Source organism: Centroberyx affinis, unplaced genomic scaffold (genome assembly GCF_046629955.1).
Source record: "Centroberyx affinis isolate AG114_WGS23_722 - 3 ecotype Tasmania unplaced genomic scaffold, CSIRO-AGI_Caff_v1 ptg002639l_1, whole genome shotgun sequence".
Lineage (NCBI taxonomy): Eukaryota > Metazoa > Chordata > Actinopteri > Beryciformes > Berycidae > Centroberyx > Centroberyx affinis.
In genome coordinates this window covers 44,700-72,562 of record NW_027280831.1, presented here as the reverse complement: position 1 = coordinate 72,562, position 27,863 = coordinate 44,700, and the positions used below count along the sequence as shown (strand labels likewise).

At 39.8% G+C, this 27,863-nt stretch overlaps 1 protein-coding gene across 2 annotated transcripts; it reads right to left on the bottom strand.

Annotated features, from left to right (window-relative positions):
• On the bottom strand, positions 1-26,553 carry tm9sf2 (transmembrane 9 superfamily member 2). 2 transcript variants are annotated; one of them, XM_071534959.1, is made up of 17 exons: positions 26,335-26,553; positions 21,477-21,544; positions 19,979-20,072; positions 19,383-19,510; positions 16,059-16,188; positions 14,660-14,784; positions 14,056-14,167; positions 13,270-13,349; positions 13,072-13,180; positions 10,988-11,165; positions 9,900-10,019; positions 7,058-7,115; positions 6,797-6,956; positions 5,939-6,090; positions 4,863-4,974; positions 3,218-3,389; positions 1-1,536 (listed from the first exon to the last, which is right to left on the bottom strand). In XM_071534959.1, exons 1-17 carry the CDS (start codon positions 26,449-26,451, stop codon positions 1,469-1,471), a joined length of 1,983 nt encoding a protein of 660 aa, XP_071391060.1. In that variant the 5' UTR covers positions 26,452-26,553; the 3' UTR covers positions 1-1,468. The 2 variants fall into 2 exon arrangements, with proteins under 2 accessions (XP_071391060.1, XP_071391061.1); XM_071534960.1 differs by having other exon boundaries at positions 10,988-11,120.
• Between the last annotated feature and the right edge of the window lie 1,310 nt (positions 26,554-27,863).

Sequence of the window (27,863 nt, the reverse complement as noted above, 5' to 3'; positions counted from 1 at the left end):
GTTCTGAGAAAAAAGTCAGAATTCAGACTTAAATCTCAGAATTCTGAAATTTAAATCAGAATTCTGAGATTTAAGTAAGAATCCCGACTTTTTTCTCAGATTGAAGTCGGAATTTTGAGAAAAAAAATCGGAATTCTGACTTCAATCTCAGAATTCTGTCTTTAAACTCAGAACTCAGATAAATGTTTCACACGTGGCCCTAATCCTCTTTCGTACAAACCAAAGAAATACCAGCTGAAAAATAATATCAGTCCGTCAGTTAGCTGGCCTGAAAACATCTCCTATCTCAATTGCCAAATACAAGATGACAGCAGAGCTTCAACACTGAGAACATCGATTTAACGTAGACTCTAACAAAAATGATTTTCGCTGCTTTTAATTCACAGCAAAGTGATGCAATGCATTTGTTTCTGGCCGCTACTGTGTATTAAAGGAGCAATAAGTAAGATTTTTCTTGTACAAAATGACCATAGTACATCTCAGGGGGTTGATAGGGTTGCTGATCTACACCAATGGCTCAACCATTACCATAACGGCTGAGATTTCTGCCGTTCGAAATTCACTCAGTTTTGAAATAAAATGTTCCCATCCAGTGGAGTTTCACATAAACTTTATTGTTTCTGTCCATTACAGGCACCATACCGCAACTCAAGAAGACAGGATGGGAGGGGGAGCTATGCCAGAGACCTGTGTAGGAGCGTTCCATCAATGTTGTTGCAATTCCTACTAGTCGTCACTAGAGCTCAATGGAGGTTACAGATGCCCCTTTAAATGCACAGCACTCCTTCGCTGCTGTGTTCGACAACAGAACTGGGTCAAATGACAATCGGATCAGGATTCGGCTACTTTCTTCCTGAAATGGATTCACCTCGCCTGGCATGATGGAGACCGTCAGACCGTCTCAAGCTGTAGGAAAGCTAAAGCTGCTCCAGCAATCTGCCCGCATACAAACAAATTGCATAAAAACCTCTTATCATTTAAAACAGTGACAAGGACTGTACGTTTTTTTTTTTTTACAAATGAGCACATTTTTGAACACAAATGGTCTGGGGAAAAAAGGAGCTGTTAACAAGCAGATCCTCGCAGCTTTATTCCTCGGAAATTTCGAGCACACAAACGCATCGCAAACTGCTGGAGCGACCGCAAAGCAAAATGCTATGAGACTCTGGCGGCATTTGACCCTGCCTCTCTTGATACGTGTCATTCTGATTATATGCAGACGTCAGGCACGCGAAAGGAAGAAAAAAAAAAAAAAACGAAAGGAACGTCGTATAGTGTTTGTCAGAGAGGAGGAGGGGGGGAGAGAGATTTCAGTCTGGGCTGAGGAGACGGAGGGGAGGCGAAGAGCAAAGTTTGTCTTCGGGTTGCAATATTTCAGTTCGGTGTTGTATGCTGGAGGTGGTGGTGGTGGTGGGGGTGGTGGTGTGTGTGTGTGGGGGGGGGGGGGTCTGTAGTGTGTCTGAAGTCTTCAGTCCACCTTGACGACACTGTAGATCTTGGTAACAAACCAGAAACAGGCAAAGAAGCCGATCGTACCTGAGAACAGAGAGAATCTACAGTTACTTAAAGGCACATTCGTTAAGTTTCATCCTGCCCGTAGCACATAGTGACCATAATATATCTGCTCGGGGTTGATAGGGTTGTTGATCAATACCAATAACTCAACAATTATTAACAATTATTTGGCCAGGTGCGGAGATTTCTGGCTTTCAAAACTCACTTTCGGCCTGTACTCCGTTTTGGAACAAAATCTCCCCCGGCCCATTGGACTTTTCAAGACCACTCCTAATTCATTTATCATTTCATAATGTTGGCACTGTGAAGTCCTTTGAGACTGTAACTGTGATTAAGGCTTGTAACAAAGCATTATGTAATAACACCGCATTATGTAATAACTCAACAAAATGTAATACATTTTCACTTCATTATGTAATAATCTGCCGCATTTTGTAATACACAGCCTGAACACAATGTGTAATAAATTTCCCCGCATTTTGTAATAAATTATTACATATTGTGGTGGTTATTACAAAATGCGGGAGTTGCACTTTTTTTATGATGAAAATGTAATAATACAGTGCATTATTTAATAACCATCTATGGTTCTTTCTATCGTGGCTACTTGATAAGTAGTTTTTGCAAGTTAAAACTGAACTGTTTGTATATTAGAAATCCACTGCAGGTCAGTGTGTTGTTAGGCTTTATGCTGTGATTGTTTTTCACTTAATTTAAATTCTATGAACCCTCAAGTACAGTTTCTATGAAGCTAAGGAATACAGTGACACTTAATGTAGTTTTGACCAATGAAAGATACTAATCTACTGAACTAATAGTATCTTTTTAAAATGAATTTTGAGTCAGTATGATTCATGCTATAATGCATAAAATAAACATTGTTGTTATAATGTTATAACTATTTTTATGAATGAAGACATCCATTTTGGTTGGTTATTACATAATGCACCATATTATTACATTTTCATAAAAAAAAAAGTGCAACTCCCGTATTTTGTAATAACCACCGCAATATGTAATCATTTATTACAAAATACGGGGAAATTTATTACATATTGCGTTCAGGCTGTGTATTACAAAATGCGGCAGATTATTACAAAATGCGGGTGTTATTACATAATGAAGTGAAAATGTATTACATTTTCTCGAGTTATTACATAATGCGGTGTTAAGGCTTACACAAATAAACTTGACTAACTTAAAGTAAAATTCCACCCTCAGATCCCGTTCTATATCGTAAGTCTGTGATGTTCAGATGAAGCGCTGCGACTTTTGGTGTACCGCTTTCCCTCAACCTCCCTCGTCTACTTCTACTTCAGTTTTGTGATTTCCTACATTTCCCAGAATGCCTTTCAACAACCCACGGAGAACTCGCCTGGAATTGTTGCTGGTTTGTTAATATGGTTTTTCAGTCTGGTTTCCGCTCCAATTGTTTCAATGAGGTTGGAAAATAATTTGCTATATTCCTGTAAAGTCGCACATGTGCAAAATTCCCAGATATTCCCAGATATTTGCAGATATTGGCCTCATATTACTAAATATCACATATCAGTCGGCATGAAAATTGTTTAAAGACACTGCTTCACAAAAATATCGGCATTGGCTTTCAAAAACCCTTCAGCTTTTTTTTTTTTTTTTTTTTTTTTTTTAAACCTCCAAACACAAGGCTTCTGCTCTCTCCCTTCCTTCCTTATATACCTACCGGTGAATAGGAAAAAGATGAGAGCCATGATGGTGGTGTATCCGAAGTAGAGTATGGTGCTGGCCAGTCCGGTTATCTGCAGCTTGGAGAAGAAGTAATGGATGGCGTAGACCAGGAAATACACAGCAGTGAAGCCGCTGGTCAGGAAGGAACGCCACTGCCAATGGTAGTCCTGCAGGGGGCACAAGCACAGCCAGAGTTGGAGATCTGGGGCCGGATTTACAAAACCCTCTTAAGAAAAAAAAATCTTCTAAGTGCCATTTTTTTCTTAACTTTAGTCTTAAGAAAAAAAAAAAAAGGAAAAAATGCTATTCTCAAAAACAGTTCTTATATATTTTCGTAACTTTCTTCTTATGTTTCTTCCTAAGAAAGAACTTACGAATAAATGGTCTTCTTGAAATGAAAGATCTTGATTTTTTTCTTAACTTTAAGACGGCCCTTCACCTGTCTTAAAACTCCTACAGTGAAAAGGTAAGCCTCTAATATCATATATTTGAACACATTTTAGACAAGTAGGTTATAGTTCAAAGTCTTCATAGGTTCCCCTACACCTAACATTAAGAGGAACATTTATTGTAAAGCTTTATTTGGTGTAGGGCCAGGTAGGCCTCTGTCTCATGTCTGTTGGAAATAAGCTGCAAATTTTACAGTTACCAACAGCAACCAATGTTTAAATCTTTGCTCTAGTTTCCCTCCTAGCCTTGTCTCCTAGCCTCCTAGCCTTGTCTCCTAGCCTCCTAGCCTTGTCTCCTAGCCTCAGTGGCAGTAAGCCTAAAGTTTATTAACCAGAATTAATTCAGGCCCTATTTTGAGAAGTTCTCAAGTAGGAAAATTAAAGATATTCGTAAGAAATGAGACTGTTACTAAGAAAATATTGAGGAATTGCACTTAAGAGCCTTCTTAAGAACTTCCTAAATTTTCCTCTTATGTCATTTCTTAAGATCTATCTTAAGAACACACTGGTGAATCCGGCCCCTGGGAGTTTAGAAATGTCTTCACTGAGCAGGAAATCCACTGTTCCGGATTTTTACACCTAACTGACTGGTCAGGAAGGAAGGCCACTGCCAACTGTAGTGCTGAAGACAGAGAAGGTTGGAGGTAAAGTTGGAGATCTAAGATTTTTCAATATCTTAACAAAGTAGTACTGCTTGCAAGATATAAATCATACTATAAATCATACTTGGTGCAACTTGTTTTTGAGTCTTTTCTGTTCTAGCCAGTCAAACATCAACTTTTTTTTTTTTCTAATCCGCTAAAATCAAATCCCCCTCCTGAGACATAGTGTTTTCCACACTTAACTAACTTTCCACTGGTGACAGACTCTATGCATTTGCAACGATGTATGTTAGACAATAATATGACACATTTTAGTCTTAGATGTGTAAAATTGCCCAACACTCAGATATGAGATGAACATGAGTATAAGCCCTACTTGTCAGTTTGTTACTACTTTTCTATGGTAGCAGAGTTGAGACGTGACGTTTAGAGGGTGAAGCAGCAACTGATGGAAAAAGTGATAGCCTATGTTTTATTATTACAAGTTATTATTTGGAATTCCTGCATATATGAATAATTAGTGTTGATATTTGTTCGATGATGCTGATATTCTTTTCTACGATGATGTTAGAGGTTTTGTGCTGTTTACCTCGGCACAGAGGTGGAAGTAGCAGAGGAGGATGGTGGCCTCAGAGCAGGTGATGACCAGGATGATGAAGACGAGGAAGAGGAAGCCAAACATGTAGTACATCTGATGGGACCTGGACAAAAAGAGAGAGGCGTGTCTGAGTCTTTGTGAGGACCGCTGATCTTACACGGTCCATTAGAAGGTAACTTCGTAAGAACATAAATGTAACGTATACCCGAACGTAAAGGGAAAAAAGACTAACTCCAAGTTTCCTACAGCATTTTTAAAGATCTTTTAGTTAAATATCAGTTGTCAGTTGAGGATGCGAGAGCAAAATATTTCTCAGATGTTATCTCCAGAAGCTGTCATAACTCCGGAGACCTTTTCAGTGTCATTTCATTCTGTAATTAATCCATCTCCCGATTCCGCCTCCTAAACAAGATTGACGACATTAGATTGAACACAATCTCTGAACCCATCGTCTATCGGTCTGATAGACTCTGGGGGCGACGGCCAATATTTCGGGGTTTCCGGCACTTCCAGCTGCCTTGACTTCATCCTGGCTAGGCTCTTGAAGGACGCTTTTGAAGCCATTAGCCCCAGCGTACTGGCTATCATAAACAGCTCCCTGGCTACCGCCTCCGTCCCGTCTTGTTTCAACATGCCAACATGCCTTCCATACTGTTGATCACACGATCCTTATCGACTGCTACCCATCTTTGGGTAGGCATCTCTGGGTCAGCTCTCAATTGGCTCGACTCTTATATTTCCAATAGGAACTCATTAGCAACTCATCCTCCACACCTGCCTATACTCCTTGCGGGGTTCCTCAGGGTTCAATCTTAGGCCCCCTCTTGTTTTCTCTGTACATGCTTCCACTAGGTTAAATTATTCAGAAATACAACATATCCTTTCATTGTTACAGACATTCCAACATATTTTTTTCAAGTGAATAAAGGGAATGAATACTTTTTTCTGTTACTGAATTTTATAACAGAAAAACCCTAACCCCTGCAAGAGCTCTTGCTCTTGCAGACCCAAGTTCCTGGAAAGACGAATAATTCATTCCTTCAGACAAACCTGATGATCATTCTCACCAGATAGAGTTGAGTATGAAGAACAGCTGAATGAATATGCATCCAAAAGGCAGTATTCCTCCCATGATGATACCAGGGAGGGGCTTCGTATAGAACGACTGCTCCGGGATCTGACGAGGAATCTGATTAGTCCGCACTGGGTGCTCAATACCCTGAAACAGCCAATCACAGAGGAGAGAGCGAGGGAGTCAAACAAATAAATGGATAACATGGAAACAGTTTGTTAGGGATGGGACAATATTTGTTAAAGGCGAAATGTGTGTCAAAATACCATTTTAAATGAAATATTGTTGTGCTGCAGAGATGTCCTGGCCTACACATCATATTCTACAGACTTAAGAAAACATCTTTGTTTGGTACAGATCCCGTAAAAATCACACCATAATCATTTTAATACGTTTTTCAATGAAAATGAGAATAATGATATAAAAATTATCATTCCTTCTAATATCACAAATCATATCGCAATTGCAATATCAGTCAAAATAATCGCAATTAGATATTTTTTCAAAATTGTTCAGCCCTACCCCACGATATGTATTGTCACATTTTTGTGACAATACAATACGGTGACTGAATAGACAATACTACAGTTTATCTAATCAGTCACTCAAAAAACAAAAAATAGATTAAACAATACACTTATACAATTAAGTTAAGTTGGGTTATGTGGAAAATGTATGAATATCTATATATTCCTGTGTGTGGTAATTTAGTTTATCTCAGAATTTCAATCAATTTTCAGACAACTTAGAGTGAAATCATTATAACAGAAGGTAACAGGATACGTTTAGAGAATTAGAGAATGCCTCATATATGTGAAGCGCTGTGTCCCTGTATGTATGTGTGTTTACTCACGGTCTTCTTGAAGCCAAAGTAAGCGCCTATGAAGGTGAGGGGCACCGAGATGCAGAACCAAAGGGCCAAGATGGCTACCAGGGTGCCAAAGGGCATGGCCGCCGAGGAGCCTTCACCCCACAGGATCAGGTTCATCACAAAGAAATCTGCGAACACCACCCTGCACAGACAGACAGACGGAGAGAGAGAGAGTGAGAAGGTTGAGCGAGCAGATGAGTGAGAGAGTGGTAGAGAGAGGTTGAGTGCGAGTGTCTCTCTCACCCGGGGCAGAGGAAGGCTGTCAGCAGAACGTTGGTCTTCCACTTCTCTCCGCCGAATGCTGAGATTCAAAGAGAAAGGAGGAGAGGGTTTGTCAGAAAAGACGTCAAATTAAACGGCAAAGCATTTTTTCCCCATGTACATGTGAAAAATCAAGCTTGGAATCTAACCGAGCTCTGTGTTTCCATGGCTACAGATCTCTTCCACATCAGGTGGGAGGAGACACATTTGCTTCACTGATGATTTAATTGGTTTGACTTTTTTTTTTTCACCCTCAGATCATGTTTCATTGAAAGCTATGGAAGCCCATTTCCGCCAGTGTGATGAAAAAAAAAAATATCCTGTAAGTCATTATAATGAGAAACGTTCTCAAAATAATGAGTTAGTATCTCAAAATAATGAACTCATTATTTTGAGAAAGTTTCTCATTATTTTGAGATACTAAGTCATTATTTTGAGAAAGTTTCTCATTATTTTGAGATACTAACTCATTATTTTGAGATACTCATTGTTTTGAGATACTAACTCATTATTTTGAGTTTCTCACTATTTTGAGATATTAAGTCATTATTTTGAGATACTAAGTCATTATTTTGAGAAAGTATCTCAGAATAATGAGAAACTAACTCATTATTTTGAGATACTAAGGCATTATTTTGAGATACTAACTCATTATTTTGAGAAAGTTTCTCATTTTAATGACTTACAGAACCGTTTTTTTCATCACACTGGCGGAAATGGGCTTCCATAGAAAGCCAAGGGAGCATGAGTGTGCTCAAGTCCAGTCCAGACCTTTTCATATGGGACATATGTTATCCACACTGACTTTATTGCCTTTGCCTAATATTGTACCTGCTAAAGGCAACTTTTATCATAATAATATATATAATAATATCATAATATTACATATGTATCAGGGCCTTTGTATACTCTGTATAACCGATGTTTTGGACAATGTAGATGGGCAGGACTCTCAGCAAGGTAACAAAACTCTGAGTAACTGCCTCAAATAACTGGTTAAAACTGTACTAGGTCAATCTATCATGTTGCTCTAAATAGCAGCGAGAGGAAACAGTTTGAGGTAACTAAATGTCTCAGTGTGTGGTAGGGTGGAGGTGAAGGGGTTCAGTCATCGTTGGTGAGAAGCAGTTTTGGAATTCACCGTTAAGTTTCGATCCGTCTCTTCCTGTGCGGAGAGAATTTCCACCGGTGACCACACCACCGACACCAGAATTTAATCTGAGTAAACAGGGTGATTCTATGGTGTCTCCATTAGTGGGCATGAGACACTCTTCGCTGTTGCAGCTCCGTCAACTGATCAGCTGATATCGACTGATAATACAGCAGCTGCAAAATGTTGCCTAGTGCAGCTTTAAATGTTTCTTTGTCCTTATGTGAGTAAAGCAGCAGTGTGGAGGCAACTCCTTTGACACAAAAAAAGTTGCTTTGGGTGAAGCCAGCCCAGTTTTGGAGCCATGCTTCACTGACTGCTGCTGGTCCCACTGTGGATTCCTGGAAATACAACAGGACAGATGGGCCTGGCAGGTGTGTGAGTGTGTGTGTGTGTGTGTGTGTGTGTTGGGGTAACCCTGACCTGTGCGTCAGTGTCAAGGGACCCTTGCATAGTGACTGTGTGTGTGTGTGTGTGTCATGCTAGTCCAACTCCATGCTGACACTGATTGGAGCTAACGAACCCAGCGGTCTGGTTACTGACCCGGTAGGTTACCAGATCATGACCTCTCTTGTCCTTTATCTCCACCACTCTTCTCTTTCATTTTCCTCCTCTGTCTCTTCTTTTTTTTTTTCAAACTCACTCCGGATTTTCTTTGAGTTTCAAACTCATCACTGTTGATTTGTTCGATGTTGTCCGTTATGATTTCTAAACTTTGCAGACTGGACCCTGTAGCAACTGATAATGTTGGATAATGTAATAGCTTGTCAAAATGCAATAAAATATTCCCCTTAATGCATATAAAATGCAATTCAACCTGTTAATGTAATAAATTGCCAGATAACGTAATATCTTCAGAGTGACATTGCAATAATGAAAAAGGTTACACCCCTTACAATTATTTGCCAGTTAATGTAATAATGTATTACATTATCAGGAAAAAACTATCCATGTAAAAGGAGGAAACATGTAATAAAACCTGATATTATAATATTTTGTTTCCTGATAATGCAATACAGTATTACATTAAGTGGCAAATACAAAACTCTTTAAACTTTTGTTATTACATTATAGGGCTGAACGATTTTGAGAAAATATCTAATGCGATTATTTTGACTGATACTGCAATTGCAATTGCAATATGATTTGCGATATTAGAGGGAATGAGAATTTTTACATCATTATTCTCATTTTCACTGAAAAACGTATTAAAATGATTATTGAGGTGTGATTTTTGCGGGGATCTGTACCAAACAAAGATGTTTTCTTAAGTCTGTAGAATATGATGTGTAGGCCAGGACATCTCTGCAGCACCACAATATTTCATTTAAAATGGTATTTTGACACATTTCGCCTTTAACAAATATTGCGCCTCCTGCGATTTGAAAATTGCAGTAGGCCATATTGTGATTTCGATAAAATTTCGATTAATTGTTCAGCCCTATTACATTATCGAGCGATAATACCCGTTATTACATTTTTGACTAATTTAGAGGGATATCATTATTATTTTCAGGGAGGTTATTACATCAGTACATCAAATTATTACATTATCAATTGCTACAGACCTTAACAAATCAGCAGTATCAGTTGTAATCCCCCCCATTCCTTTCTTTCTTTCTTTCTTTCTTTCTTTCTAAGTGGGGTCATTGTATTGTTTTCGTTCTCATTTACATTTGTAGAAGCGTGCGGCGACGTATCCGGCAGGAGTTCCCAGCAGAACCCAGAGAACCACGGCACAGGTCATCAGCGCCCCGCGGTTCGCCGGGGAGAGGAACCCGAGACAGGCAAAGACTGGAGAGAGAGAGAGGGGGGTAAAGAGAGAGAGAGACAGAAGGGAGATGATTTTATATTACATGTTGTACATAATAAATCACAATAATTGATGTACTAGCACAACAAAAACAGCCTTGTTGAATATTCAGCTCTGCTTGGCCAATGAAGGCATTCTGAGGTCTTATCTCTGAATTACAAACCACCTTCACATATAAGCATGTCAGGAAGTCTGCTCCATCTTGTTGATTTCTCATCAAATTAACTGGCGCCACCTTGTGGCAAAAAGAAGTTACTCCTTGGTTGCTGCAGACTGCTGGATTAGGTTTTTGGTGGAAAGCCTGTAAGTCACTTAAGCTTGTATTAAAGTAATTTTAAACCAGTATTTCAGAAGTAGCTTTGCAATAAGCAGAATTATGTACAGTGAACAATCACTTTGCGTAGGGGGTCTTGATTCACCTTGTTTTGCTTATTTGCAAAGACAGAAACAGAGAGTATTAATGCATTAGTGCAGTGATTCTCAACCTTTTTCATATCAAGGACCCCTAATCTAGTCCACATTAGGGCCATGGACCCCCATTTGATGAGATTTAGTCTCTCGGACCCAAACCTGACAATATTTTTATTGTCAGATATGATTTTGTCCAGAATTCCATGACTATCTGTATTGTAGGTAGAGAGATAACAGTGAAACTATGATCAAAATAATCATTCTAAAATTACAAAATAATGAAGTTTAACAATTCATCAATTTGCTGGGGACCCCCTGGAATGCCCTCAAGGACCCCTGGTGGTCCCCGGACCCCAAGTTGAGAACCACTGCATTAGTGGATAGAGAGGGAAGCACAACAAGACATTCAATTAAATTAATGGCATGGTAAGAACATGTGATGAGGTAACAAATCTATCAAACACTGTTTCTACTAGGTGACTATTCCCTTCTTGTACCAGACAGACAGACAGACAGACATACAGACAGAAAGACGTACAGAGGGTGACGAAGGTCATGATGAAGATCTGAGTTCCTGAGCCGAGGAAAACCGACAGCAGCATTCCCTTCCTGGGAGGTCGGAACACGTCTCCGTGGACCAACTTCCACCCAAACTCCTCTTGGGCATCCTCCTGGAAAACACCGGAATCAACAGATGGGTGGAGGTAAACGACAGGCTCAACACACCTCCATCTACCAGCCTCATCCCAGAAAACTAACCACAGATGGACATTTGAGATCTTGACAGAAATCTGGCTAGTTGTTCTGGTCACTTTGTCTTGATTTCAGCCACAATCACTAGTTTTGTGACATGGAGTCACAAATGCAAAAGCTCTCAATCCATGTTTACATGAAAAGCATTGACATTTATAGGCCTACAGATCCCTCCAAAATATCAGTGGGAGGAGATATGACAAGATGATACTGAATATTTTATGATTCTATCCATATACTAATATATACCATACCATATTCCATGCCAGTCTCTGCTCTGCACTCATGTTAACTCTCTATCTTGTGTTGAGCGGTTTGACACATCTCCGATTACTGTTTAGAAATACCGTTACAAACACATGCGGGTTTGGAGCAAATTGTGGAATTTGAAGTTTCACTTTTGTTTTCACAACAGGAGACGGTCAGATTGAGTACAATGCTGCTGGTCTGTGTATCAGCAAATAACACACATGATGTGATGTGCACATTAGTCGCAATAGGGATCGATTAAGATAACTTTCTATACATTGACCAACTTCTGGTTTTGTGGTGGCCGTGTCGATATTGTGGCGGTGCGTAGGGCTGGGCGATAATTCAATATTATTGTTTATCTTCTTTCAGTGGAATCATATTGTGATGATATGAAGATATTTTAATTATCGTGACACACATTTCTGCTGTCTAAATTGATGATCACAAGCAAATTTTACTTAAAAACTCTCATAAAGCCTTGGGGTGGGTGGGTGCGGGGGTGGTTTTTCTATGCTGCCAATGTTTGTTTTTATTTTGTAAACTGAAAATCTATAAATATAGTGTTTAAAAAAAAAAAAACTCCCATAAAATGAGGTATGCTAGGAATATTATTTGAATATTTCTGTTTTGTTTGACATCACACCTAACATCACCATTCGGTTCAATGAGATGAACATTAATTTGCTTATTTAACGTGATTTTGCATACATGAACCATATCGTGATATATATTGATATCGAGAAAAATCCTTATGATTATCATGATATTAATTTCAACCATATCGCCCAGCCCTAGCGGTGCGCCACTGAAATTACTTAGTTGCACTTTTAAACATCAATAAATCAACGTGAATATGTTTCGAGGCCTACCTCTCAAATTGTTCTGGAGGCTACTGCAAACGGAGGAGGAATCCATACTTGGATGCCTCTGATTCGCCAGTGCAGTCAACAAGCTCAACGGATATGTCTGTGATTGGTTACAACGCTCATTTACTGTTTAGAGCGGTGGTTTAGAGCAGTGATTCTCAACCTTTTTTATATCAAGGACCACTAATTTTGTGCACTTTAGGGCCATGGACCCCCATTTGATGAGATTTTTTCTCTCAGACCCAAATCTGAGAATATTTTTATTGTTAGATATGATTTTGTCCAGATTTCACTGTCTGTATTGTTGATAGAGAGATAACAGTGAAATAGTCATTCTTCTGCATTCTCTAATTGTGTTAACTTAACTAATGAAATAATACTTGAAATAATGCTTAAGTTTAACATTTCATCGATTGGTTGGGGACCCCTGGTGGTATCTGGACCCCACATTGAGAACCACTGGTTTAGAGCACTTTGAAACTAAGTTTGAAGAACTTGATTTAGACACAGCGGGAGTAGCCTATTAAATGGAATGTAATTGTAATCTCGATTAATATACGATTAATTGTGCAGCCCTACCATGACAATAATGTAATTCTGGAGGAATACTTGGAAAATTGAATTTTTTTGGCATGAAAATGGTCAATAGCTTAAATCCAATAATATCACTATCTGCCTTCAATTGGTTGAACCCTGCTCTTGATCAGAGCAAATGGCATACTGACATACAGGCAGGCAGACAGGTTCTTACCACAGAGTCCATCTGGTTGTATCTGGCTATGTCTTTATGCAGAGTCCTCAGCATGATCATGGCCACCATACCAGACAGGAACAACACGATCACCAACGAGTTCATTATACTGGGAACATAGGAGAGACAACGTAGTTAGCAGTGTGTGTGTGAGTGTGTGAGAGAGAGTATGAGAGTGTGTGTGTGTCTGAGTCTCACCTGAACCACTGGATGTTGGTGTGAGGCATGGACTCTAGGATGTAGTCCCACCGAGACGCCCAGCGAATATTCTTATCCTCCTGTAAACACACACACAGAAATGTCAATACCGTATTCCCTCTAATATTGGCCCAGGCCTTTATTTACCTCAGCTGCAGAGGGTACCAGGCCTTTATCGGAAGCAGGCTTATATTAGAGACAGGCCTTTATTTCTAATTCCCTCTGTATATTTGCTCATATTTTAGTACGAAGCCTCCTTGTTTTCTGATTTGCTTCTGTTGGGGTTCGTTAGGTAGCCGTTTTTTTGTTACCGCAATGCATTACCGATAATTACGGTAATCGAGGACGGCACGCTCCAGAGACTTCCGCCGGCCGAGCCGTCTTGTGGCATACTGCCATCTTGTGGCACTTGTACGTTACTACAAACTACAGTTACATTATATAACAGGCACCAGGAGTTTACCGGTATCCACCGTTGTTTTTTCCTCTGTTTTTTTTCCCCGGCCTGTATTTGGGGCCGGCCTTTATTTGTTTGTGTCGACCACGGCCCCGGCCATTATCGGAGACCCGGCTTTTAATTGACTACCGGCCACTATTAGAATACGGTATACACATACACTTGTCTTATTCAATTCAAACACTTTAATTAGTGTTACTTGCTCTTCAGAGCCACACAAAACACAAACAGAGAAGGAAAAGACAAACACAGCAAACACACTAAGATACCCACCCATCCACCCACACACCCACCCACACACACACACACACACACACTAGTGTACGTACCACAAAGCTGACAGAGTAGGTGTATGATATCTTGAACTCTCCATTGTGTTTGTTGTTGAGGAACATCGGACCCCCGGAACAATCTGGAGTATCTACATTGGTGTGTTTATAGCTGGACGGAGAGAAGGGGACGAGATGGAGCAGAGGGAGAGAAAACTTTATTCACAACAAAGTAAAACAAGAAGAAAAAAAATTATGTGGATGAAACATGGTCAATATGCACTTGTCCTCTCATGCTCCTTTTCCACCAAATTAGCTCTGGTTCTTCAACCGGTTCCATTCAGGATTCTTGGAACCTTGGTGCTATCTAGCGAACCGGCCCGGGTTTCCACCAGTTTTGAGCGGAACCATTGTAATCAAGGATGTGATGTCGTCACCGTTTGCACTTGAAAACCTGCTATTTTTTGGTTCCAGCTGGGAACCACCTTTTCGGGTTCCTAACCAATTTATTTTTGGTCGAAATGCTCCAAACGGTTCAAAATCAGGTGCGCGAACCGGAACGGAACCCGATCCATGTTGGTGGAAAAGGGGTAAAAGTCAGAGGATTGTCAGGAACATGTTTTGGCAGGATAGCTCAGTACCAGCTAGCAATTTCATTGGTTACCTCTTGGGTTCCATCTTGGCAGCGACCAGTCGTGCTCCAAGTTGTTCGTTCTCAACCACGTGGTAGTGGATGGTGATGTCCACATGGTTGAAGATGTAGAAAGTGTCCTTTTCATTAAAGTCAGACTGAAAAATAAAACCCAACACACACAATATTTTCTGTGTTTACAAACAGTTGTTCTTCTTTAAAGTTCAAGGCTGATAGTATAGCTGTTAGTGTGGAGCGTAAAGAATCGAAAATTTAATCATGCCCTCAAAATCGAAAGTCAAATCGAATCGTGAATTTTGAGAATAGTTACACCCCTCAGTTAGTGGAAATGGAACGCTCTTCTCTTTTGCAGCCACATTTAGACTGATAAGACGGCTGATCTAGAGTAAGAGCAAGTTTGGTGTATGGTGATCAACATTCTTTCTAGTGTCTTGAGCGCTTGACTACATATTCACCTTTCTAGAGGCCAGTCTTCCTTACATGTACTCATATCAGGTTCCAAGTCTGCACATTTTATCAGCTGCTGAAAAGAACACAGATTTGTGTACTGTGCTTACTTTGAACAAGGAATTTCTTCTCTACAGCTGATAAATCAAATCTTAAAGTTTCCATTCTGCCAGAGGAAGAACTGGCAGACCATCTACACGACAAATATACTGTAAAAAGATATTGAGGATTCCCACCATGGCCCTGACATAAAATTCCATGACTTTTCCATAACTATGTCAGAGCGCTTCCATGATCTAAAAATGTTCTTTCTTCTGGTTTGTTAAAGGTCTCATATTATTCAGTTTTTCATGATTTTGTTTTCAATTATATTATGGCTCAGAATGAGAATAATGTTCTTCATGATGTTACATAAATAAATGTAGTTCAGTTAAAAGGGTATTTATTAAATGAAGTTTAAGACTAAGTCTTCACAATAATGGATGCTGATTGGCTGACAACTGCAAACTTCAACTTCAAATAGTGCAAACTGGCCTGATTGGAAAGATTTCAGGAATTCTTTAGTGAGGGAGCCAATCAGGACCAAGTCCAGTTGTGATGCGTTTGCTGGAGTTAGTCTCAAACTGCCTGGAAAATGCCATAACTTTAAATTGAACCACTCAAATAAAATCAAATTTTCTCGATGTCTTCATTAAACATCTTTGATCATATATGAATATAAATAGAGGAAAATGGCGTGTGTGTGTGTGTGTGTGTGTGTATTAGATGTGTAGAATGTATGTGCGTGTATGGGGTTGATGTGTGTAAGTTCTTCATGAATCTGCAGTGATCATGTAACCAAGGAATCCGATCATTGTAATTGATTACCATTTACCTGCTTCAATTTGTAATCTATACCAAATTATATTGAGCCGGTAACTTTCTCAGTTGTGTGTGTGTGTATGTGTGTGTGTGTCCCACTCACATTAACCACGCAGGCGTCTTTGGGTCGTCCCTGCTCTGTAACGTAACAGCCAATAGGGAAGCCAGGATTACAGAACTTCTGTCCTTCTTCAACATCATAGCACCAGGTGACGGGCATGTTGTCCACAATCCTGCACACACACAAAATAATAAAATACACAAAAAATAAAGCCTGTTTGTATGTAAATCTCATTATTTTGTCCACTTATAGGTGAGGCCATGCCGATCCTAAGTAAAGCCTTAATTGCTGGTAATTTGCTTCTGTTGTAAATAAACCTGTTACCATATTGCCATTTATCAGCGGCTTAAGTTTTGCTGTGATGGTACTATGGACCGGAAACACTGACAGATATATTATAAATCATCAAGTTGTTTTTTTTCTCGTTTGCTAGCGTCTGTCCAACACGTACAGCACTGTTCAGAATTTACATGCGTGGTCACTTCCAGTGTATGCTTGGCCATCAACTTGTCAATCAAAGCTCTGTTGTGAACGAAAACGACACACCCGGTTATCAAGACAGGCGCGATATTTCGTGAAAACGTGGGTGCATGAAGCCAGTATTTCTTGCGAAAATGAAAGCAAAGAATAGGGAATTTAATGATTTGCAAACGACACAAATTGCCCAACATGGGTCTATAGTTCTACAAACTCAAAACCCAACACACTCAACAGAAAGAGTTAGGAATGGAGAGGTCTTGAGGAGGGCTGTGACAGGTGAGGACTGCCATCTAGTGGTCACACGTATGTGTGTTTTTTGACTGTTACAAAGTGTATGTGTGTGGAACTCTGTGTGTTTGAGACTATGATGTGTTCTAGTTTTGAAATGATTCCTCAAGTTACTCAAAAATCCTGATTTGAATTTTCCTGCTTGTCTTCATTTTTGTCTTTTGTAGCCATTTTCAACTCCGGGTTTTCAATAGTTGCATAGCAGCAGCATAAGCCTCAAGCATCGACTGAGTGTTGCTAACACTGCCTTAAGTGGCCATACTGACATACAAGATATTTCTAGGTCTAATTCAGAAAGTCTAGCTTCAGTTTTGTTTATTTCTAGCGTAGGATTTCTCACCTTGAAATAGGTTATTAGACTAATGTGAGATATCTTTTTGTTGAGAGCAGAAAGAGGGGCAAAACTTGCTGTCTTACATTCTAAGTAGCAGCTCAATCTTAGTAGCCAGGCTTTAGCCCTTATTAGGGATGTCAGTTTCGGTGAATTTTGCTTTCGATAGGCCGACACCCATTAACCGGTAACTAACCGGTTCATTTTTAAGAAAAAACACTTAATGACGTGAAATACAAGAAAGTGGCGCTTTCCTTTTAGTCCGGCGCTCCATTGACTCGATGAGCTTTTTATATTATATTATATTACTAGATTTCAGCTTCAGATTGAGGTACTTACATTCATGATTTTGCATAAGCATACTAACCTAAAAACCTATTATTGGGAGCAGCGAGAAAGTTTCAGAGCGACAGAGACACAGAGCGTCCCCGTAACCATAGCCGCTGACTGAGATTACTCTGAGTAGCATGCATGGTAATAATGTACAATATAATAGATTTGTGTATATTTCTCACTTTCCCCCGATGGTCTGAATAACTCTCTGTTGCACGGTGCTGCTCTGTCTTGTCTGTGCTGCTGTCAGTGTCTCTTTTCGTGGGGTGCAGTTATCAGTTATGAATTTGTTTTTCACTGCATGAGAAAATGGACTTGTGGCGTGAGAGCGTGTGAAAAGTGTCAATTGCGTGAGTCTCTCGGTGAGAGTTGGCAGCCCTGCTCAGACTTAGTTGAGCGGAGTGTGTATGCAAATTAACCTACAGACCGACATGTGTAACCGGTCAAAAATATTCTCGGTGGTTAACCGATTAACGGTTAACCATTGACATCCCTAGCCCTTATACTCTGTTTTTATCATTTCTTATTGTGCAATGGGCTTATGTTCATCTGGTATCATAATGTGATTTGCATCTGAATATGCTATCTGGATACTCAACAATCCCACCTGGTATTACTCTGTGTTGTTTGCCTGTTATCAGACAGAATTGTCAACTCGTTACACTCCATTTCCATCTTCAGTCTGACATTGCCTCCACTCTAACCGACTTCCGTGGGGGAGGGGGAGTCGATTTTCCCTAACCAATCACTAGAGACCAACGTATCCACCTGATTCTAACGTCATTCTAAGTCGACACTGATGCGTAGCCATGACAACACCAGAGACGGTTAAGAAAGTATAGAGCATCTTTGACAACACGGAGCGAAGTAAAAACGATGTCGATGTCGGGCGATATCGAGAAGACATGCCGTCTATGCCATCTAAGCAGCGACTATCTTGTCTAGCGGTCGCCATTGTTGTTATTACTCCTCCTTGGTTCCGGCGCACAGCTTGACAACAGCGTTAGTCCCGCCCGTGGCGCTGATTGGCTAATCATTAGTCCCCCCCAGCGCTCATTGGACCGATCATTTTTCACCCGAGAAACCGCTGTTTCATGTCACGATGCCAGACCAGAATCAGTCAACTCGGTGGAGTGGGCGGATTCAAAAGTCTGGACCCAGGCAACTGTGTTGTGCATTCTTTCCGCACTGTGATAGGATCTCACTTTTGGCAAACTAGGTGAGTGGGTGGGGAGGAGGCAACAAAAACTAACATGGCAGCCAGGATTTACTTTTCCTTCTCTAGTAGGAGGTTCAGTGACGACATTTCTACCTGTGATGATGACATTTCTACCTGCAATGATGACATTTCTATCTGTGATAATGACATTTCTACCTGCAATGATGACATTTCTATCTGTGATAATGACATTTCTACCTGCAATGATGACATTTCTATCTGTGATAATGACATTTCTACCTGCAATGATGACATTTCTATCTGTGATAATGACATTTCTACCTGCAATGATGACATTTTCTACCCGTGGTGACGACATTTCTACCTGAAATGATGACATTTCTGCCTTTGGTGGTGCCGTTTCTACCTGTGGTGATGACATTTCTACCTGTGGTGATGACATTTCTACCTGCAATAATGACATTTCTACCTGAAATTATGACATTTCTGCCTTTGGTGGTGACGTTTCTACCTGTGGCGATGACATTTCTACCTGTGGTGACAACAATTCTACCTGAGATGACGACATTTCTACCTGCGGCGATGACATTTCTACCTGCGGCGATGACCAGCAGTGATTTATTTTCAATGAAGGATTTGTAATGTTTACTCAATTAATCGTTACAACATTCAATAGCATCGCTGTAGCGCTAATGCATCCATTCATTTAGGTGTGTTTTTATTCACTCTATGAATGTGTGTGTGTGCTACATACCAGTGATGCTGGTAGTTGAGCAGCATGCCTTTCTTGAGAAAGTCCAGTCTGGCTTTGTCTGGTGGGTTGTTGGTGTTGTAGGCCCTGGTACACACCGTCTTACACACCTCCGGTGTCTTAAACTCAAACTAAGACACAGTACAAATGGTTAGCATGTGTGCGCTTTGTCACTGGCACAGTTGGTGCTGTATGATTTTTTGTCATCTTTGATATTAACAAGCCCAAGTCTTCTCTATATTGCAAATATTTAATGTAAAATAAAGAAATTCAACTCAACATAAAAAACCCTCTTCTGAAACAGGTTCCATCATGTTTAATTTAAGACCTTTTCACAAAATGTGAAAATGAAAACAGTTATCGACGGACAGGAGTATAGATCTGTCTAACTGGACTGATTTCTTTATTTAACTCTATTGAAGACCTTTTAAGGTCTGCAGTTTAGAGACTATTATTATGGACAAGGTGTTTTCAGAAGTTGCAGACACCCTGCAAAAGCTCTACAGCTAAGTCAGTATGAATAATGAGTTTTACACACTGTATAGAGTGTGTGTGTGTGTTAGTGTGTGTGTTGTTGTAGATTGTAGATAGTGTATTACCTTGTAGGGCGAGGGTTCAATCCTCTCTCCAAACAGGACCTGACCCAGATTCTCTGACGGACGTTTCTCCGCTTTGTCTGAGCAAAAGTCAAACCTGGACAGACAGATATGTAATATTATTCTCTGGTTTTGCCCAAGCAGAACTTAGATGAAACGAGTAGGGATGTTCCCAAATTCAAATACCATATTCGGCAAAGCACAAATCATTTGCTTGACACGACGTGACGTGAATATTCATTATTTGATGTTTGTAAGTTTTTATCATTACATGTGATAATTTATTGCTGGATTGTGGCACAGAAAATATTCCACACGTGGCACAACTGCTCAATGAATATCAATATAGTTTATATACTATATATTACGAATGGGACGATATATCGAAATTCAATATATCGTGATACAAAAATGTGACAATGCATATCGTGGGTCAGAAAAATGAATCGCAATATTAGCTCCATTTTATTCTGCTGTAGTAATCAGTTGTAGTAATGAGACGGCTTGACCATCACAATTTCACAAACTCTCCATTGAAATTCTATTATTTGCACTTTGTAATGCCATTTTGAAATTGTTGTTTACATTTTAGCAAGACAATGCCATCGCTAGAAAGATTTGTGTCTCAGAAATAAACAGAATTCTGCAGTCAGACTTTGTTGGCATTGAACTTTTATTTATTACATCGTATCGTGGTTGTATTGAATCGTGAACCCCATATTGCGTATCCAATCGTATTGTGAGAGAAGCATATCGTCCCATCCCTACTATATATAGCAAATGCAAATTATAGTTACATAAATATCAAAATTGACAATGAAAATGAATTCTGTCACACTTTTTTTTTATAAGAAGCAGAAACAGAAGCATTTTTAAAATTGTATCCCTCAGGTTGAACAGTGCAAAGATAATAAATCCACTTTGTTTGACATTGTATGAGTTTCTTCTCAAAATCACCTGTGATCCTTTGGATGCCACAAAACTTTAATTCTGATATTTTGTGGTTGTTCTCCTTGAAGTGAAACTTTTGGATTTCATTATCAAGTTTTGATTCGTCACTGTGTGGAGAAGATTTCCCACCAGTGACCATGCTGACACCAGAATTTAATCTGGGCAAACAGGGTGAATCTACGGCATCTCAATTACTGGGGATGGGATGCTCTTCTCTGTTGCAGCTCCACTTTGTGATTTAGACTGAAGGGGGTTGCATACCGGACACGTCTGCCGGAGGACATAAAACGTCCAAAAATTCAAAACCATTGTTTACAATGAAGTTCCAACTTCCAGCACTGCTCAAAGTCATGGAGCGCCACTCATCATCTTTTCAGTTATTGCTAGTAAACCCAGAACGAGACCCAAAGAGTGGCTTGAGCTCGCGCATATACAGTAGAATGTCCATAATATTTGACTCAAATGCCTTTGACAAGAGGACATGAAATGAAATATTACAACAAAAACATACAAGAGCAAACAAACACATAGGCTACTCGTTGCTACTTACGCAGTGTATTCGTATGGCAGGACTGACTCCACTGAATCCAGCCTGTTCACAAACAGTTCGATGGTAGACTAGAAGACAAAAGAGGGACAGACAATTGTTAGGAAGACAGAGCAGCAGATTTGATGTGCTTGATTCCAGTTGCCATTAAACTCTTAAGCTTAGCATCAGTCAGGAGTCAGGACATTGACCTCCTCCATCCAGCCTTCACCGTTTCTATTCTGTCATATTTTATTCTATTTTTTGTCTACTGTGGCTGGTAAATTGTTGAATGTTTCACTCAACCAGTCACTAGGGCCAGTTGAAGAAGAAAACCCAAGTTTCCACCTGACGAGTGTCATGAAGGTTTGATGAAATTCTTAACTGTGTACAGTTAAATCTTTCTTGAGTGAAATAAGAAGGGTACTCTCCAGTATTTCAGGGTTTCTCCCCAAGCAGTGTAGGAGTGGTGCCGCACCACCATCTAAAATTTTCAGTCAGATAATGTAAAGCTGACCACCGCTTGCCACATCCTCAAGGAGGATTGAAGCCATGCATTCATATGAGATGGAGTTGGTATGTGCACCATTTGGAAATATAGTTAGCCTAGGAATAACCCAGATTGAATTGTTGTGGTACTGTGTTGTTTGGTTGTATTAATTGGGTTATTGATAATTGAAGCTGTTTTGCCATATGTGCTTTTAGTTTGTAATGGTTTGTTGTTGAGGTCACTGCCTGCCTTGATTTTTCTATCTGTGCCATCTTACCATTAACACATCAAGGACCACAATGGAAATAAATCTGTTGACTTCATTGTGTTATCCTTGTCAAATTAAGCTGAGATGCATTTTGTTTATCGTGTCCATCTTGCTTTTCATTCTCAAATAAACAAAATTAAAAACAGTAATCCTGCATACGGCAACCCAGTTCTGTCAAAGTTAGTACTCTGCAGCAGTTTTCTACTGAAAGTCACAGACTGTATTTCTGTACTGAGCATGAGCGGACTAAAAAAAAAAAAACTGTCCTGGACTTTTGACCTAGACTGGCCACCCACAACCACCCCACTCCTCTCACTATGAACACATTAGAATAGGCTTCACTAACTGGCGGACTCCGGGCCGGATCCGGGCCCAGTGACGGTTCTGTCTGGACCACAACCCATTTCTTATTTTGACTGATATTGCAATTGCGATATGATTTGCAATATTAGAGGGAATGATCATTTTTACATCATTATTCTCATTTTCATTGAAAAACGTATTAAAATGATTATGGTGATGTTTTCTTAAGTCTGTAGAATATGATGTGTGGGCCAGGACATCTCTACAGCACGACAATATTTAATTTAAAATGGTATTTTGACACACATTTCACCTTCAACAAATATTGCGCCTCCTGCAATTTGAAAATTGCAGTAGGCCATATTGCGGTTTCGATAAAATTTAGATTAATTATTCAGCCCTACACTGATCCGTCGGAAAATGGACAGAATTGACGGATTGATGGCAGAAATACAGCAGCCTAGCTTCACTCATAACGGAACTACTTCATAGAAACAAGTTAAATTCACTTGAACACATTGTTTTATCACTCACATTGAGTTGAAAATAGGAAAGAATGTCTATGTCTATGTATCCATGTTCCCAGGGTCCTATGTTCCCCAGATTTATATGGCACATAATGGGAACATGACAAAGGGTCCTATGTTCCCCAGTTCTACATATGTGCTCTCCCAGGGTCCTATGTTCCCAGGGTCCTATGTTTAACCCTAACCCTAACTAACCATATTAAGCGAATACAGAGCTGGGGAACATCTTTTTCAGGTTCCCATTATGTGCTATATAGAGCTGGGGATCATAGGACCCTGGTAACATAGGACCTTGGGAACATAGGACCCTGGGAACATAGGATCCTGGGAGAGCACATATGTAGAACTGGGGAACATAGGACCCTTTGTCATGTTCCCATTATGTGCCATATAAATCTGGGGAACATAGGACCCTGGGAACACAGGAATGACTCCCTTGAGGGAATGCTGGAGGCGAGGTATTTTCCAGCTGAGGTACTCGGACCAACTGGCCAGTTCACCTGGACACACCTGTGAGCTGTTCACAATCAGAGGCTCAACAGCTTTATCTGTCATGAGCAGAAAGCAGCGTTGGAGATGCTGGGCATCACATCAACACACTCGTCGGCAGTAGGTAAGAACACATAGGAGCTGGCCTACTGTGGACTGCTGAGACAGAATGATCAACCGCTATGGATGGGACGATACATCGCAATACAAAAATGTGACAATACGTAACGCAATATTAGCTACATTTTATTTTGCCCATTTTGCCCATTTTATTTTATTACCCCTTCACCCTCATGCCAGTTGAAACACAGGTGAAGTTTGTCCATATAACACACAGGGAGGCTGCAGCACAACTCCATAGCAGCCTTCTCCAAAACAACTGAAGTCAGTGGGGACCAGTTCTTCAGAGTTCCAAAAAGACCTACAGTATATTTACACCATCATTTAGTGCAAATCTTAACTACAGCTGATTGATTTGCAACAAATAATGGTGTATAGATCTTTCTATTCACAGTGTGATTGTTTGGCTGTTTTTGTTTTGGAGCTCTAAAGAACAGGTCCCCATTGACTTCAGTTGTTTTGGAGAAGGCTGCTACCAAGTTGTGCTGGCAACCTCCCTGTGTGTTATATGGACTAACAAATTTCACCTGTGCTTCATTTGGCATGAGGGTGAGTAGATGATGACAGAAGTTTCATTTTTGGGTGAACTATTCCTTTAAATGGAAGGTTGCTGTTGATAAATGAGGGCCCTGGTGTCTTTGGAACAGGACCAGAAAGTTGACCCTGGCTTTCATGTAGAAGCTGGTTTAGTATCTTGGGTCCAGGACTCAGGAGTGTTCATTTTATTGAGTGATGGATTTAACAAATACTTGGATTCATCTTCCAAATAGCAACAAGGCTAATGTTGGTGGCCTGATGTTATCTGTCCTGCATTTGATGGCTCCTTCGCTAGCTAGCAACAGCTTTAACAGAAAACTATATTGTTGTTATCAAATATATACAGCTCTGGAAAAAATTAAGAGACCACTGCAAAATTATGACTTTCTCTGGTTTTACTATTTATAGGTATGTGTTTGAGTAAAATGAACATTTTTGTTTTACTCTATAAACTACTGACAACATTTCTCCCAAATTCCAAATAAAAACATTGTCATTTAGAGCATTTATTTGCAGAAAAAGACAACTGGTCAAAATAACAAAAAAGATGCAGTGTTTTCAGACCTCGAATAATGCAAAGAAAACAAGTTCATATTCATTTTTAAACAACACAATACTAATGTTTTAACTTAGGAAGAGTTCAGAAGCAAAGAAGAGCCAGGCTGAGGTTTGCAGAAGACCAGAAGGATTGGACCGTAGAGGACTAGAGTAAGGTCATCTTCTCTGATGAGTCCAATTTTCAGCTTTGCCCAACACCTGGTCGTCTAATGGTTAGACGGAGACCTGGAGAGGCCTACGAGCCACAGTGTGTTGCACCCACTGTGAAATTTGGTGGAGGATCGGTGATGATCTGGGGGTGCTTCTGCAAGGCTGGAATGGGGCAGATTTGTCTTTGTGAAGGACTCATGACTCAAGACACGTACAAGGCCGTCCTGGAAGAAAACTCGCTTCCTTCTGCTCTGACAATGTTCCCCAACTCTGAGGATCGGTTTTTTCCAGCAGGACAACGCTCCATGCCACACAGCCAGGTCAATCAAGGTGTGGATGGAGGACCACCAGATCAAGACCCTGTCATGGCCAGCCCAATCTCCAGACCCGAACCCCATTGAAAACCTCTGGAATGTCATCTAACAAAGCCGAGCTGCTTGAATTTTTGCACCAGGAGGCATAAAGTCACCCAACAGCACTGTGACAGACTGGTGGAGAGCCAAGATGCAGGAAAGCTGTGATTGAAAATCAGGGTTATTCCACCAAATATTGATTTCTGAACTCTTCCTAAATTAAAACATTAGTATTGTGTTGTTTAAAAATGAATATGAACTTGTTTTCTTTGCATTATTCGAGGTCTGAAAACACTGCATCTTTTTTGTTATTTGGACCAGTTGTCATTTTCTGCAAATAAATGTTCTAAATGACAATATTTTTTATACATTTTATCTAAATGACATTATTTTTTATTTTTTAATTTGGGAGAAATGTTGTCAGTAGTTTATAGAATAAAACAAAATGTTCATTTTATTCAAACACATACCTATATATATACCTGGTTTTACTAGCCAGAGAAACTGATAATTTTGATAATTTTGCAGTGGTCTCTTAATTTTTTCCAGAGCTGTACATATATATATATGTTGTATTCTTATCCTGCTCTTCTTTGCTGTATGCTGCACCAGACCATGCAGTTTACCCATAGGGGTCAATAAAGTTTAATCTAGCCTAGCCTGTTCTAGTTGTTGGGGAGGGGAAGGGGGGTGGGGGGCTAGTCCCTCCATACCCATATTGTCCCATGTGAACAGCATTTCTCTACAGTAAGTGGACAGGCAGCAGACAGTCTGTTATATTGTGCATCCAGACTGGGTCCAGCAAAACAACTGGAAGGGCGTTTTGTTTTCTGAAGAGAAACAGCTGGCTCTGGGCTCGGTTAGCTAGCTAGCTAGCTAGCTAGCGCTGTCATTCCCTTTAGTTATCCACTGTGACGCGTTAGCTTTGCTTGCTAGGCTAGCTGGCTCTTAAGGTTGTTTTTAGGAAGTAATCAATTTCAGTGCCTCTCGTCTGCTTACTTACTGGATATATTGTATGTTAGCAATATAGTTGGTGAGTTATGGCATCTGTTAGTTCTGCAGTTACTCAGTTATATGATGTGTTTACCTTGCAGTCTGGTACTTGGTCTTTTCCAGGCTCACAGAAGCTGACGGGCGCCAGACCCGGGAGGTAGAAGCCCGCCGCTCCGGCCAGCAGCGCCGCTCCCAGCAGACACAGCAACATCTTCACACCGACTCTTCACCGCTGATTTACCCGGAATATCTACTCGTCTTCACGGCTTACACTGCATCTGACATCCGCAGGCTGGACAGCCAGCATACCGTCCTGTCCTGCAGCAGGCAGACACGTCACCTGCCGGAAGTCGCGCTTCATGAAGAGGGGCATTGTGGGATGCTGGAGGGCAGCTAAAATTAACCCTTAAAACTGTTTTTTTTTTTTTTTTTTTACTTTTTATTCATTTATTAACAAACAGCATGGTAAACAAATAGAAAAACACATAAACAGATAAAGCCAGGGGATCAGAATACTGACAGAAATAATAAATCAGTTAAAAAAAATGTTATACAGGGTACATACATTTATGGTTTTAATAGCTTTCCTATTTTTAGAATATAGGATTGTTGTAATGTATTGTTTGATTTCATTTTCAAAAATTAAAAAAGATGGTTTATGATTGGAAAACTTAGATTTATGAATATGTGATTTTGCAAATAATAGAATCAATGATATAGTATTGATTTGCTTTGGTAGAAGTGTAAGTAAAAAAGCCAAACAATACATTGTCATAGGAAAGGGAAAATTCAGAATCGATATATTGGGAAATGAATTTACAGACAAAAAATACAAGAGTGGGGAAGACCAAAATAAATGACATAAATCTTCTGGTACCAGTTGACAAAATGAGCAGTCCACATCAATGTCCTTAAAACTGTTGTAACATCTTATTATAACTGTTAGAACATCATCAATATCAGGACATGAACGTTTCTGTTCACACTGCAACCAACATGAGACTAGAGATGCTAAATATCTCCCATAGAAAGAATCAAGGGCTTCAGCCCTGACATTTTATATTCTAAATACCCATGGGTATACGTGTCATGTCATCTGATCATTCTGATTCTGATGTCAGTGGTAAATAAAGGGTAAACTCTGACCTCCATTCATTGATCATTATAAGGCAAACATCCAACAGTACCGACCTTACTGACCACTGATCTTTTCTCAGAAGAGCATGCCTGTTTTTTCCCCCTTGAAAAACACTATTCTCAAATATCTTACATCCGTTTTATACTACTTACTATTGAATTTCCCTCGTATAGATTCATATCAGCCTAAAATGGTGGTGAACTACAGTATTCCTGTAAATAAAAAGATGGGTAAACCGGGTTTACCCTCCACTACATCCCTGATGATAATGAATATTTGGTTGCATAACTTTTTTTTTCCATTTATCCTTTATTTTATCAGGTAATCTCACTGAGAACTCGGATCCCTTTTTAAAGAAAGACCTGACAACAAAACACACATTCATAAAAATTCCCCCAAAAAATAAATACAAATCAACATTCATTTCTTGTTAATGATCAGCCAACTTTTTAATGTAAGGAGCAAAATGTATCTTCTATAATAAA

Coding starts and splice junctions, on each gene's coding strand:
- tm9sf2 (XM_071534959.1), bottom strand. CDS start 26,451: ATGTTGCTGTGTCTGCTGGGAGCGGCGCTGCTGGCCGGAGCGGCGGGC. Junction 20,073..21,476: donor CTGCCATACGAATACACTGC/GTAAGTAGCAAC, acceptor CTGTCTGTCCAG/GTTTGACTTTTGCTCAGACA. Junction 13,181..13,269: donor ACCAACATCCAGTGGTTCAG/GTGAGACTCAGA, acceptor CTATGTTCCCAG/TATAATGAACTCGTTGGTGA.